This window comes from Oncorhynchus mykiss, chromosome 31 (genome assembly GCF_013265735.2).
Source record: "Oncorhynchus mykiss isolate Arlee chromosome 31, USDA_OmykA_1.1, whole genome shotgun sequence".
Lineage (NCBI taxonomy): Eukaryota > Metazoa > Chordata > Actinopteri > Salmoniformes > Salmonidae > Oncorhynchus > Oncorhynchus mykiss.
This window is the reverse complement of record NC_050571.1, coordinates 14,229,393-14,243,717: the sequence shown is the minus strand read 5'-3', so window position 1 is coordinate 14,243,717 and position 14,325 is coordinate 14,229,393. Positions and strand designations below refer to the sequence as shown.

Sequence of the window (14,325 nt, the reverse complement as noted above, 5' to 3'; positions counted from 1 at the left end):
CTAGCCTACCTGGTTAAATAAAGGTGTTCTCAACTAGCCTACCTGGTTAAATAAAGGTGTTCTCAACTAGCCTACCTGGTTAAATAAAGGTGTTCTCAACTAGCCTACCTGGTTAAATAAAGGTGTTCTCAACTAGCCTACCTGGTTAAATAAAGGTGAAATAAATTAAAAAAAATGTTTAAAAAAATCAAGATCACCACTGTGCTCTTTCACCACCCTGTGAAGTTCATTACTTATTTCATCTGTAACCTATAAACTGAATGCTTCTCCGAGTCATAGTGGGAGGACCACACAATATAATCACGTGACTCCAATATGTTATTAAATCAATATTTGCGCATAAGATTCACTGCCATTTCTTGCATAATTCATTTTATCGACACAAAAGATTCTGCATTGTCTATCGTATTTTGTCTGCAATTGGAAATTGTACTGACAAATTTGCTGGTTCCATCACGCCATTTTTTTATCCGACGTTAACCGCATAAAAACTTTGGATGGAAACATAGTTATAGTTGGTTATGCAGTTTCTGATTAGATTAGGCTAATGTTGGAGGGATGGCGCTATAGGGGTGAGACAAACATGTCTGTAGGCTACATACATTAACTGGGTTAGAATATGCTGGGGCAACAGACTAGTAATTAGAACATGCATACGTTACATACTAGAAGCACAGTCGTGGGCGTCTATTTACATCTGAAAATGAAAGCCAATCAGCAGTAGCAATAAATCCTATGTGTGTGCGTGTGTGCGCACGGCTTTCTGGCATAGTTTGAAAATAGGAACCACGAGGCAACAACAATAACATGACAGAACTCAAGTTGAGGTTTTGTCCTTTTTGTTTATTTATTTTGAACTTTGATAAAATGTCAGTTCCTCCTCCACAGACAGACGCATGTAGGAGCCTGTCCAACAGTCACCCCGAACCTTTGACCAGGCTCAGACAGGGGGGACCCCTCATAGGCCTAGCAGCCCCTCCAAAATAGAGTTATTGTTTTTAAAAAACAGCGCAGCAACTCTGCCGTCACAACCAATCCCGCCGTCCCTGTATGTTTCATGTAAAATCTTGAACATTTCCCTCCTTTAAAAAAAGTTACAAGTACCGTTGACTTATGTACAAATCAAAAACTGTCCAACAAAGTTACAAACTTATTGCTTCTTCCAAGCCATTGAAGTATTATGTGTTTAATACACGGCTTCATGTCTTTCTAACTCAGGGATCAACACGTCTCCTTTCTCTTTTGGGGAGTTTCCTAAAAAAAAAAAGTTTAAAAAAAAGGATGTTGAAGAAGGTGAATGTGACGCATGCTGGTCGTAAAGGACCAATCAGACGTCAGAACTGAACAGAAGATACAACAGCTCTCTCCACAGGAGGCCACGAGCTACTGCTCAGATGTCCATCTCAAACTGGCTGTCATCTAGAGGGAGAGAGAGGAGAAAAGAGAGACATTAACAAAACTGTCGTTACTTGCATCTGTACACTAAGTCCTAACCACACCCATAATAACAGATTGACTGGGGGGGGGGGGGGGGGGGGCAGTGTTGTGTTCATGTTTCTTATCAACTTCGTGTTTTTGTCAACTCCAGACAGGAGAGACAAATCTCCCAGAGCAGACACAATCCCCTAACCCAATCCACCCACCTCCCCCTCCCCTCCTCTTAACCCCTCTGTCTGTCTGGGAGCCACTAGTTGCAGACAGTGTCACTAAGTATCAGGTTGGTTATCTGTGCTGAGTTAGTTGAGGTCAGGCCAGCACAAGGACACTAGATAACCAGTTAAATAGAGCTTGTTGTTTCAACAGCAGAGAGGGTGTGGCCTGGTGTGGTCAGAGGTTTGACTGCACTGCTATTGGTTACGAGATGACTGGTGGAGAAGGCACACCATCCTCAATTGCTTTCTTTCTCTCTGACCCTCCTCTTTCTGCCCATCTCTAGGGCTCTCCCCTCTCTGCTTTCTCCCTCTCCCTTCTCTCTGTCCCTCTCTCTCTACTTAACTAGCCTACAGGTCACCATCATAGTACAGTGTGCGTTTTCAACACCCAAAACAAAACCGTACCCTATGACAACGATAGCCAGCTGATAGTAGAGACATCTTCAGCCAAGTAACATAAGATACACAGAGATAGTTGCAGTTTTGGATAGGAGAACATTATACAATGTTCTATGGGAAATTCCACGATAACGGAATTGCACCGAGACTTAAAATGTATGCCAAACAAAATCCATTGATTTGAAGTTTAACAAACCATACGACTTTATGATACTTTTAACAATTTAAACAGAACATTTTCCAAAAACACATTTACTGGAAGAACTGTGCAGATGCAAAGTTTGGTAACAGAATTACAGTAAAATCTCCCTCAGTTTGTGTCCACATTTTCCAAAAACTCAACGATTCAACGAAGTCTGCAGAAAGAATGGGGTGTCAGCTATGACACATATATATATATATATATATATATTTGGGTAAGTGAAGTGGATTTACACCCGGTAACGTAATTGCGGTGCCAAAATCACATCATGGGTCCCTGTACTACACATCTCTGTACTACACATCTCTGTACTACACATCTCTGTACTACACAGAAATGCCTAATTATGTAAATGAAGGTAATTTTCTTCATGGTGATGCATCCTAAATTGGTACACAACAAAGGTAGGAATATGCAATATCCTCTTTTGCATATTTGGGTATTACTCTACACACTAACTATTATTTTACATGAGCTCTGCCCCTTAACAAGACCAAATCTGTACTGAACTACACTGCTTTTTTTTACTGAACTACACTGCTTTTCTTTACTGAACTCTACAGAACTATGCACTGCTTTACTGAACTCTACAGAACCATGCACTGCTTTACTGAACTCTACAGAACTATGCACTGCTTTACTGAACTCTACAGAACTATGCACTGCTTTACTGAACTCTACAGAACTATGCACTGCTTTACTGAACTCTACAGAACTATGCACTGCTTTACTGAACTCTACAGAACCATGCACTGCTTTACTGAACTCTACAGAACCATGCACTGCTTTACTGAACTCTACAGAACTATGCACTGCTTTACTGAACTCTACAGAACTATGCACTGCTTTACTGAACTCTACAGAACCATGCACTGCTTTACTGAACTCTACAGAACCATGCACTGCTTTACTGAACTCTACAGAACCATGCACTGCTTTACTGAACTCTACAGAACTATGCACTGCTTTACTGAACTCTACAGAACTATGCACTGCTTTACTGAACTCTACAGAACTATGCACTGCTTTACTGAACTCTACAGAACTATGCACTGCTTTACTGAACTCTACAGAACTATGCACTGCTTTACTGAACTCTACAGAACTATGCACTGCTTTACTGAACTCTACAGAACCATGCACTGCTTTACTGAACTCTACAGAACTATGCACTGCTTTACTGAACTCTACAGAACCATGCACTGCTTTACTGAACTCTACAGAACCATGCACTGCTTTACTGAACTCTACAGAACCATGCACTGCTTTACTGAACTCTACAGAACCATGCACTGCTTTACTGAACTCTACAGAACCATGCACTGCTTTACTGAACTCTACAGAACCATGCACTGCTTTACTGAACTCTACAGAACCATGCACTGCTTTACTGAACTCTACAGAACTATGCACTGCTTTACTGAACTCTACAGAACCATGCACTGCTTTACTGAACTCTACAGAACCATGCACTGCTTTACTGAACTCTACAGAACCATGCACTGCTTTACTGAACTCTACAGAACTATGCACTGCTTTACTGAACTCTACAGAACTATGCACTGCTTTACTGAACTCTACAGAACCATGCACTGCTTTACTGAACTCTACAGAACTATGCACTGCTTTACTGAACTCTACAGAACTATGCACTGCTTTACTGAACTCTACAGAACCATGCACTGCTTTACTGTACTCTACAGAACTATGCACTGCTTTACTGAACTCTACAGAACTATGCACTGCTTTACTGAACTCTACAGAACCATGCACTGCTTTACTGAACTCTACAGAACTATGCACTGCTTTACTGAACTCTACAGAACCATGCACTGCTTTACTGAACTCTACAGAACCATGCACTGCTTTACTGAACTCTACAGAACCATGCACTGCTTTACTGAACTCTACAGAACTATGCACTGCTTTACTGAACTCTACAGAACTATGCACTGCTTTACTGAACTCTACAGAACCATGCACTGCTTTACTGAACTCTACAGAACTATGCACTGCTTTACTGAACTCTACAGAACTATGCACTGCTTTACTGAACTCTACAGAACCATGCACTGCTTTACTGTACTCTACAGAACTATGCACTGCTTTACTGAACTCTACAGAACTATGCACTGCTTTACTGAACTCTACAGAACCATGCACTGCTTTACTGAACTCTACAGAACCATGCACTGCTTTATTGAACTCTACAGAACCATGCACTGCTTTATTGAACTCTACAGAACCATGCACCGCTTTACTGAACTCTACAGAACCATGCACTGCTTTACTGAACTCTACAGAACCATGCACTGCTTTACTGAACTCTACAGAACCATGCACTGCTTTATTGAACTCTACAGAACTATGCACTGCTTTACTGAACTCTACAGAACTATGCACTGCTTTACTGAACTATACAGAACCATGCACTGCTTTACTGAACTCTACAGAACTATGCACTGCTTTACTGAACTCTACAGAACCATGCACTGCTTTATTGAACTCTACAGAACCATGCACTGCTTTACTGTACTCTGCTGTGAGAGCAGAATTATTTTATAATGCTGTAATTGCATCAAATGGTTGTTTTATGCAACAGAATAGAGGGTTCATATAACTCCATTGTGTCTGTGTGAACTGAAAGTGGGCCTCGGGGGGATTTAACACTGACAGGAGATGTACATGGTGAAGCCCCAAAATTGCCCTCGCTAGAAGTCTGTTTCAGACATAAGGAAGTGGATGGCTGCAAACTTTCTACTTTTAAACTCGGACAAAACAGAGATTATTGTTCTAGGTCCCAAGAAACAAAGAGATCTTCTGTTGAATCTGACAATTAATCTTGATGGTTGTACAGTCGTCTCAAATAAAACTGTGAAGGACCTCGGCGTTACTCTGGACCCTGATCTCTCTTTTGACGAACATATCAAGACTGTTTCAAGGACAGCTTTTTTCCATCTACGTAACATTGCAAAAATCAGAAACTTTCTGTTCAAAAATGATGCAGAAAAATTAATCCATGCTTTTGTTACTTCTAGGTTAGACTACTGCAAAGCTCTACTTTCCGGCTACCCGGATAAAGCACTAAATCAACTTCAGTTAGTGCTAAATACGGCTGCTAGAATCCTGACTAGAACCAAGAAATTTGATCATATTACTCCAGTGCTAGCCTCTCTACACTGGCTTCCTGTTAAGGCAAGGGCTGATTAAGGTTTTACTGCTAACCTACAAAGGCTTGCTCCTACCCATCCTGCCGTACATACCTACACGTACGCTACGGTCACAAGACGCAGGCCTCCTAATTGTCCCAAGAATTTCTAAGCAAACAGCTGGAGGCAGGGCTTCCTCGTATTGAGCTCCATTTTTATGGAATGGTCTGCCTACCCATGTGAGAGACGCAGACTCGGTCTCTACCTTTAAGTCTTTACTGAAGACTCATCTCTTCAGTGGGTCATATAATTGAGTGTAGTCTGGCCCAGGAGTGTGAAGGTGAAAGGAAAGGCTATGGAGCAACGAACCGCCCTTGCTGTCTCTGCCTGGCCGGTTCCCCTCTTTCCACTGGGATTCTCTGCCTCTAACCCTATTACAGGGGCTGAGTCACTGGCGCTCTTCCATGCGTCCCTAGGAGGGGTGCGTCACTTGAGTGGGCTGAGTCGCTGGCGTGGTCTTCCTGTCTGGGTTGGCACCCCCCTTGGGCTGTGCCGTGGCGGAGATCTTTGTGGACTATACTCAGCCTTGTCTCAGGATGGTAAGTTGGTGGTTGAAGATATCCCACTAGTGGTGTGGGGCTGTGCTTTGGCAAAGTGGGTGGGGTTATATCCTGCCTGTTTGGCCCTGTCCGGGGGTATCATCGGATGGGGCCACAGTGTCTCCTGACCCCTCCTGTCTCAGCCTCCAGTATTTATGCTGCATTTAAGTATTCTCTCTCTCTGAGGACCTGAGCCCTAGGACCATGCCTCGGGACTACCTGGCATGATGACTACTTGCTGTCCCCAGTCCACCTGGCCGTGTAGCTGCTCCAGTTTCAACTGTTCTGCCTGCGGCTATGGAACCTGTTCACCGGACGCGCTACCTGTCCCAGTCATGCTGTTTTCAACTCTCTAGAGACAGCAGGAGCGGTAGAGATACTCAATGATTGTCTATGAAAAGCCAACTGACATTTACTCCCGAGGTGCTGACTTGTTGCACCCTCAACAACTACTGTGATTATTATTTGACCATGCTGGTAATTTATGAACATTTTAACATCTTGGCCATGTTCTGTTATAATCTCCACCTGGCACAGCCAGAAGAGGACTGGCCATCCCTCAGAGCCTGGTTTCTCTCTAGGTTTCTTCCTAGGTTCTGGCCTATCTAGGGAGTTTTTCCTAGCCACCGTGCTTCTACACCTGCATTGCTTGCGGTTTGGGGTTTTAGCCCGGGTTTCTGTACAGCACTTTGATATATCAGCTGATGTAAAGGATATATAAATACATTTGAATTGATGTACGATGTCATTGGGTGATACCGCATTCCAGAGCATGAGTTAATGTTTCTGTACTGGGGTGCCAGGGGAAGATGGCGCCAGTATGGAGTTGGGGGGCCAGACCCTGGTCTCTACACAATGACGACAGTTCTTACAGCAGATATTGTCTGCTGTGAATTATAAGTATCTTTCATACAAATGTTAACCTTGTGACCCATTCCATACATCGGTTGTTCGGTCTTGTAGACTGAAGGAGGATGGACTTGGCTATAAAATGCTGAGTCTCAAACCAGCTCATTGAGTTCTCAGTGATCACCTCCAGGGGTGATTACCGACCAGCTCCATTATCTGAAGTAAACCAGCTGGTTGAGTTCTCAGCGATCCCCTCCAGGGGTGATATAAAATGCTGTGTCTCAAACCAGCTCATTGAGTTCTCAGTGACCACCTCCAGGGGTGATTACCGACCAGCTCCATTACTACACTAATTAAATAATACAGTTTGATTGATTTGAAGAAATCTAAAAGTCTCTCCTTTTGATTACAATCATTCCACCACACTGCTGTACAGTCCAAATTTGTGAACCCAACTGTTCTTTGTGACTACTATATTATCCATTATAACCAAATCTGTTGCAGAAATTCAGTTACCAAATCGGTAACAGAATTTGAGAAATTGGTAACAGAATTAAGTTAATCACTTAATAATTCATAAACAAACTTGATATTAGTAAAAACATCATAACTGTCTCAAACTTACTGCAGGCATTAAAAAATATCCAAAAGTAAATAAGTGTTGATATTCGTTGGCAGGGGTATTTACTCCAACAGTATTGTGTTCTGAGGCATTTGTAATACCTTAAGACTTTTAAAAATGGTAGATATTGTCTAAATGCCTTTTCCATCTCAAATCAAAGCCTTGTCTTATTCCTAATTTTAAAGATGGACATTTTTTTGAAAAGCATATATTTGCCTCCGCTCTCATTTGACATGCTCCTATAAACTTCACGTTGGTTCTCATTGGTCCCTTTAGGCTACATCTAGGAAGAAACCATTGTTCTATAGTAAATGAACAGGGCCCAGGACTTGGAAGGCTAGGTCCTGACTGACTTGTATTAGGTATGCCTATTACATAACTTTAGGTCCAAGGCTGCAGTGGCCAAGTTTCACAGTACTGTCATAGGCCTAGTAACGCTCCACAAACACAACACAGACAGGAACAGCAGCAGGCGACAATGTCTGACAGGAACAGCAGCAGGCGACAATGTCTGACAGGAACAGCAGCAGGCGACAATGCCTGACAGGAACAGCAGCAGGCGACAATGCCTGACAGGAACAGCAGCAGGCGACAATGCCTGACAGGAACAGCAGCAGGCGACAATGCCTGACAGGAACAGCAGCAGGCGACAATGCCTGACAGGAACAGCAGCAGGCGACAATGCCTGACAGGAACAGCAGCAGGCGACAATGCCTGACAGGAACAGCAGCAGGCGACAATGCCTGACAGGAACAGCAGCAGGCGACAATGCCTGACAGGAACAGCAGCAGGCGACAATGCCTGACAGGAACAGCAGCAGGCGACAATGCCTGACAGGAACAGCAGCAGGCGACAATGCCTGACAGGAACAGCAGCAGGCGACAATGCCTGACAGGAACAGCAGCAGGCGACAATGCCTGACAGGAACAGCAGCAGGCGACAATGCCTGACAGGAACAGCAGCAGGCGACAATGCCTGACAGGAACAGCAGCAGGCGACAATGCCTGACAGGAACAGCAGCAGGCGACAATGTCTGACAGGAACAGCAGCAGGCGACAATGTCTGACAGGAACAGCAGCAGGCGACAATGCCTGACAGGAACAGCAGCAGGCGACAATGCCTGACAGGAACAGCGGCAGGCGACAATGTCTGACAGGAACAGCGGCAGGCGACAATGCCTGACAGGAACAGCGGCAGGCGACAATGCCTGACAGGAACAGCGGCAGGTGACAATGCCTGACAGGAACAGCGGCAGGCGACAATGCCTGACAGGAACAGCGGCAGGCGACAATGCCTGACAGGAACAGCAGCAGGCGACAATGCCTGACAGGAACAGCAGCAGGCGACAATGCCTGACAGGAACAGCAGCAGGCGACAATGCCTGACAGGAACAGCAGCAGGCGACAATGCCTGACATGGTATCAAGGGTTTTGCACAATAACACAGATGTTGATACTGTGTACACACACGTCTGTTAAGAATATTTAACAAGGTTACACTGTACACGCAAAAAGTTAGCCTACGATTCAGAAAGATGGGAATAAATTGGCAACAATGTGCATGGATAGCAGGCAACACTAGGTTCCATAACGACAAAGAACAAAGCCACGTACATGTCAACATTATCATGTAGGTGGTTTAATGGAAATAAAAAGTAGGGTAGAGCTAGCAGCAGGTTACACCAGTTTTTACGTACCACGTCCTCTTTGAGCTCTGTGTGTGTGTGTACGCGTGTTCATATGCACGTTTGTCAGTGTGCACGTCTGTACAGAATGTGTGTGTGTTTACATACCGTACGCATCGTCTCGCGTGTTTACATACCGTACGCATCGTCTCGTGTGTTTACATACCGTACTCATCGTCTCCAGTGTTTACATACCGTACTCATCGTCTCCAGTGTTTACATACCGTACTCATCGTCTCCAGTGTTTACATACCGTTCGCATCGTCTCGCGTGTTTACATACCGTACTCATCGTCTCCAGTGTTTACATACCGTACTCATCGTCTCCAGTGTTTACATACCGTACTCATCGTCTCGTGTGTTTACATACCATATGCATGTCAAGTGGGGCGGCAGGTAGCCTAGTGGTTAGAGGATTGGACTAGTAACTGAAAGGTTGCAAGATCGAATCGACGAGGTAAAAATCTGTCGTTCTGCCCCTGAACAAGGCAGTTAACCCACTGTTCCTAGGCCTTCATTGAAAATAAGAATTTGTTCTTAACTGACTTGCCTAGTTAAATTAAAAGGTATGCATGTCTAGTGTGTGCATACTCCTACCTGCCAGGTCCTTCTCCTCCTCCAGCTCCTCTTTTAGTTCCTGTAGTTTGCCCAGAGGGTGCAGAGCGGGCACCGTCACCCCAGGGATCTGCGGCAGGCAGCAGGGGGGGGTACGGGCGATGGGAGAGTTCCGACAGTCCAGGAGGAACTTCCTGTCATAGATTATGCGTGTTCCTGTCAGAGGTAGGGGGGGGGGGGGGGGGGGGGGTCAGTTGACTTGCCAGTGAAGGGAGCTGCATCATGTTGACCAAAGCATTGTGGTAAAACACGTGTAAATGGACTCATGTACCATAAATCTGTTAGAGACTAGTGGTCTACAAAATGGAGGCTTTAGTTCCTGATTTATCTAATCTGGTCCTTGAAAACTGGCCATGAAATGTCTGATGTCAAAACAACAAATACAAGAGAGTAATAAGTCCCTGACAGGGCAGAGGGAGAGATGTATCTGGAAGGAACTGAGAGTCCACCCCTCCCTGGCCTCAGGGTCAAGGCTGTTGGATGCATTCCAAAACACACACTCCCTGTTCTCAGCCCAACGAGAGGGAGGATACGGAGGGGTGGTCGGTGGGTTGGCAGTAGTGTAACACAGCAACATGTTATCCTAGAACCAGAAAGTGGTGACAGAAGGCAGACTAGAACCAAACACACATAACTCTGTTGCCTGCACCGTGCAGTACACTTCAGGAGCACTGTGTAGCCTGCACCGTGTAGTACAATTCAGATGTGTGCTGTGGTCACCAGCAGAGTTTCCTCTACATTCTGTTTGCTTAGGGGGGCTGACGAGGCATCTTGTGGTGATACCCCATTCCTGAGGTGTTGAGGCAAACACCTTGGTTGTTCTGGAACCAAATATCATCTTCTCCTCCCCTAGACTATTAGGCATACGTAAAGGAACATTTTACTTGCTACTCCATAATGTGTTGGGATGTCTACAGTAGAGACTGGTTGGTAAACAACTGGGCTCTGACAGGTTGCTGACAGACTGATGTCATCCTTTAACTGCAATGGAATATTGATAAACAGCCGCTAGATATATCATACTGAATATCATGCTGATGAACTGAAGTGTGACCTGAACCACTGTGTTCTAGATTAACTCGTTAGCAGACTGACAGAACATTTGAAAAACAGCCGTTCGATGAGAATCATCCAATGTTTTGGTGTCTACTAGTGAAGTCTGCCCTGGACAGGGTTAAAACAGAGGTGCAGTGCAGTATTTAGAATTAGTACAGCATGCTGGAGTTAAAACTGTTTTGCACTTTAGCAGTTCTATTTCCACACACACTATAGAAACCTCTGCCAGTTGAGCACCCTATCCTGAACAAAAGGGGAGGGGAAAGAGTGTGTGTGTGTGTGTGTGTGTGTGTGTGTGTGCTCGAGGGTACATTGGGGCAGGAAATCAGGGAGAATTATACAGAGAGAGCAGGCCAGCCAGCAACTAAACTATAGTGCCCTGGCCATGAGTTATGCAGAAGAGGCCCAGCTCTGTGGCCAATCTCTTTGTCCACAGGAAACGTACCATATCCCATGTAATGCGCCTCATTCTGTTTTGTGGCAATGGGACAACACCATCCCTCATTACATTACAACAGGGAGTGGAGTTGGTACATGATTGGCCCGAGGGACCGGAAGAGTCTCTCCATATCATGTGCATTCTTGTTGTGCTCACATCAGCAGTTAGTCACATAAAATATACTTCTGGTTTTAGAGACAGAATGTCAAACTGTTCTAGACCATCTGTTGTAAGGCATCAATGAAGAATCCCCAATAAGCAGTGTAATGACAGTAACAGCTGTTATAGCCATGTTATAACTACTCCTTAAAGTGCATAACTAAGTTGTTCTGGTCTGGCCATGCCTTCCACAACACATAAGAGTCGTGAAGGATCCATAGAGGGCCTGAAACTACACTGCTTTCTGCTCTCCTCAGCTAAATCACACATTGCACCACTCCCTCCAGGTTTCCTCCCACATGTCCTAACTTCAACCATTCTTAGAAAGGCCTATTTGCACACCATTTATGCTTCCCAATCCCTCCCCCTTTTTCTCCCTCGCTCCAAGTCTACCTCTCTCACCCTCTCTCTCTACTTGGCTGGAACACAATGTTCCCTACAGTATTCCTGAAATGCACCAGGGCAGCTGCGGGTCACACAGAGGGGATGTCTCCTCTCCTTCCCAATCAGCCCTGAATCTGGCCCCGCCCACCCATGAATCTGGCCCCGCCCACCCGTAGGTCATAGTTTAAGAGGAGCTTGTTGTGCTCCAGTATTTTTCCACTTCAGAACGTTGCACAGGCCAAATTTGACAACCATAACTCCCATCACTATGGCTACTTCGCTTACATAATGTGCCATGGTTTTCTGATATGTTGCAGATCCCAAAGAACAAAACATCTGTCTCTAAGCTAAAACTACATTTGGCCCAGTCAAACTTAATTAGGAATTGGTTCCCAACATAGCACCTTTACATGAGTGTTGTTGTGAATGGGAATTGCAGCAGCCAGCTCTCTAAGCTAGTTTGCGCAGGTCTGAGCTGTGTGTAGTAAACAGACAGTACCGAATCCGACCACCAGACTGCACGTAATCAGCCATGAGGTTGAACCAATGAGCGTGAACAAGTAAACCTAGTTTTTCCCCACATCACTGAACAATTCATTTTTTATTTTCATCTGTCAATAAGAAAAGCTTTTCCAGTAAAGGAAGAGTGACCGCTGTATTAAAAAGACTGGAGGCAATAATATGAATGAAGTTGCATTTAAAACATCACATAGCAAGCATACACAATTTCCAACAAACACATACAGTATGCTGCAAGTCAAACAGACAGACGGAGCACAGTACGCTACAAGTCAAACAGACAGACCACAGTACGCTACAAGTCAAACAGACAGACCACAGTACGCTACAAGTCAAACAGACAGACCACAGTACATACAGTACGCTACAAGTCAAACAGACAGACGGAGCACAGTACGCTACAAGTCAAACAGACAGACGGAGCACAGTACGCTACAAGTCAAACAGACAGACGGAGCACAGTACGCTACAAGTCAAACAGACAGACGGAGCACAGTACGCTACAAGTCAAACAGACAGACCACAGTACGCTACAAGTCAAACAGACAGACCACAGTACGCTACAAGTCAAACAGACAGACCACAGTACATACAGTACGCTACAAGTCAAACAGACAGACGGAGCACAGTAAGCTACAAGTCAAACAGACAGATAGCTACACTAGTTTTAGCCAGCTAAGCGCGTGGTGCGGTGCGCATGTATTATGCACGACCAAAATAAAGTCGCGAGACTAAGGGTTGAGTAACGTTGATGAGTGGTTACAAGATTTGGGTAAGTAAATGTACTTTTCAAAACAGCTATACATAACGTGAACATGTTATTTCCTTGCATAACCGTAGACAAGTTAGCTAGTTTAGTTCCCCTTTTCCCACAACATAACGTTGGTTTTCTAGCTGTAATTTGTTTTTGCTGGCTAAAGTTAGCTAAATTATCCCTGGTACAAAACGTGTTGTACGTGGTTGATCATAAACAAGCAAAACATCCGGCTCCGTGCTCTTACCCCCGGGCGTTGTGGAGAAGAGAGTACCCCCGGGAGTCTGACTGTAGCAGTCTGGGAGCTGAGACCAGTCTTTCAGGGTGAGAACCCGGGTAGGGATTGGGCAACTCTTCGCCTGCTGAGAGTTGGTTGTCATCCTGAGTTTGTTTGGGTTCTTCTGATCAACCGCAGAAAGATGCTTCGTGTGAAGATCGGCTGATCTTACAAATTCAATTGTTTACCAAAAAAGAAAATCTCCCAAGTAATTTGCTAACAAGATCCACAACAATTCAAACTTAGCTAAAATGTGCTAACAAAATAAAACAGACGGAATCGACTGCAGTTCAGGCCGAACGGTTTTGTTGCCAGATAAGTATCGCTGTCAGGTCATCCAGCTAGAGAGACGAACTGGGGGATGTTGAACGTGTTCGCCTGCATTTAATAACTACCAGGGTGACTCTGGTCATGTGACGTGTTGTGATTGCAAGAACATGATCTCCACGACGAAGGGCGACTGGCTCCTCAATCATATACTAGTTCCGCCTGTGAAGGGTGGATCATAGTGTAGGGCTGTCAAACCGGAGTGATGTGATCCTTTTGATGCATAAATAATCCAGTGGATCTAATCTGAAGCGATGGTGTAAACAATTTTTTTTATTTTTTTATTTCACCTTTATTTAACCAGGTAGGCTAGTTGAGAACAAGTTCTCATTTACAACTGCGACCTGGCCAAGATAAGGCATAGCAGTGTGAACAGACAACACAGAGTTACACATGGAGTAAACAATTAACAAGTCAATAACACAGTAGAAAAAAGGGGAGTCTATATATACATTGTGTGCAAAAGGCATGAGAAGGTAGGCAAATAATTACAATTATGCAGATTAACACTGGAGTGATAAATGATCAGATGGTTATGTACAGGTAGAGATTGGTGTGCAAAAGAGCAGAGAAAAATAAAAAAAATAAAATAAAAACAGTATGGGGATGAGGTAGGTGAAAATGGGTGGGCTATTTACCA

At 44.5% G+C, this 14,325-nt stretch overlaps 1 protein-coding gene across 1 annotated transcript; it reads right to left on the bottom strand.

Annotated features, from left to right (window-relative positions):
* Positions 1 to 822: 822 nt before the first annotated feature.
* LOC110504630 (eukaryotic translation initiation factor 4E-binding protein 3-like) lies at positions 823 to 13,772 on the bottom strand. Its single transcript, XM_036969936.1, has 3 exons — positions 13,329 to 13,772; positions 9,753 to 9,926; positions 823 to 1,419 (listed from the first exon to the last, which is right to left on the bottom strand). The coding sequence occupies exons 1-3, from the start codon at positions 13,459 to 13,461 to the stop codon at positions 1,391 to 1,393; spliced, it is 336 nt and encodes a 111-aa protein (XP_036825831.1). The 5' UTR covers positions 13,462 to 13,772; the 3' UTR covers positions 823 to 1,390.
* Between the last annotated feature and the right edge of the window lie 553 nt (positions 13,773 to 14,325).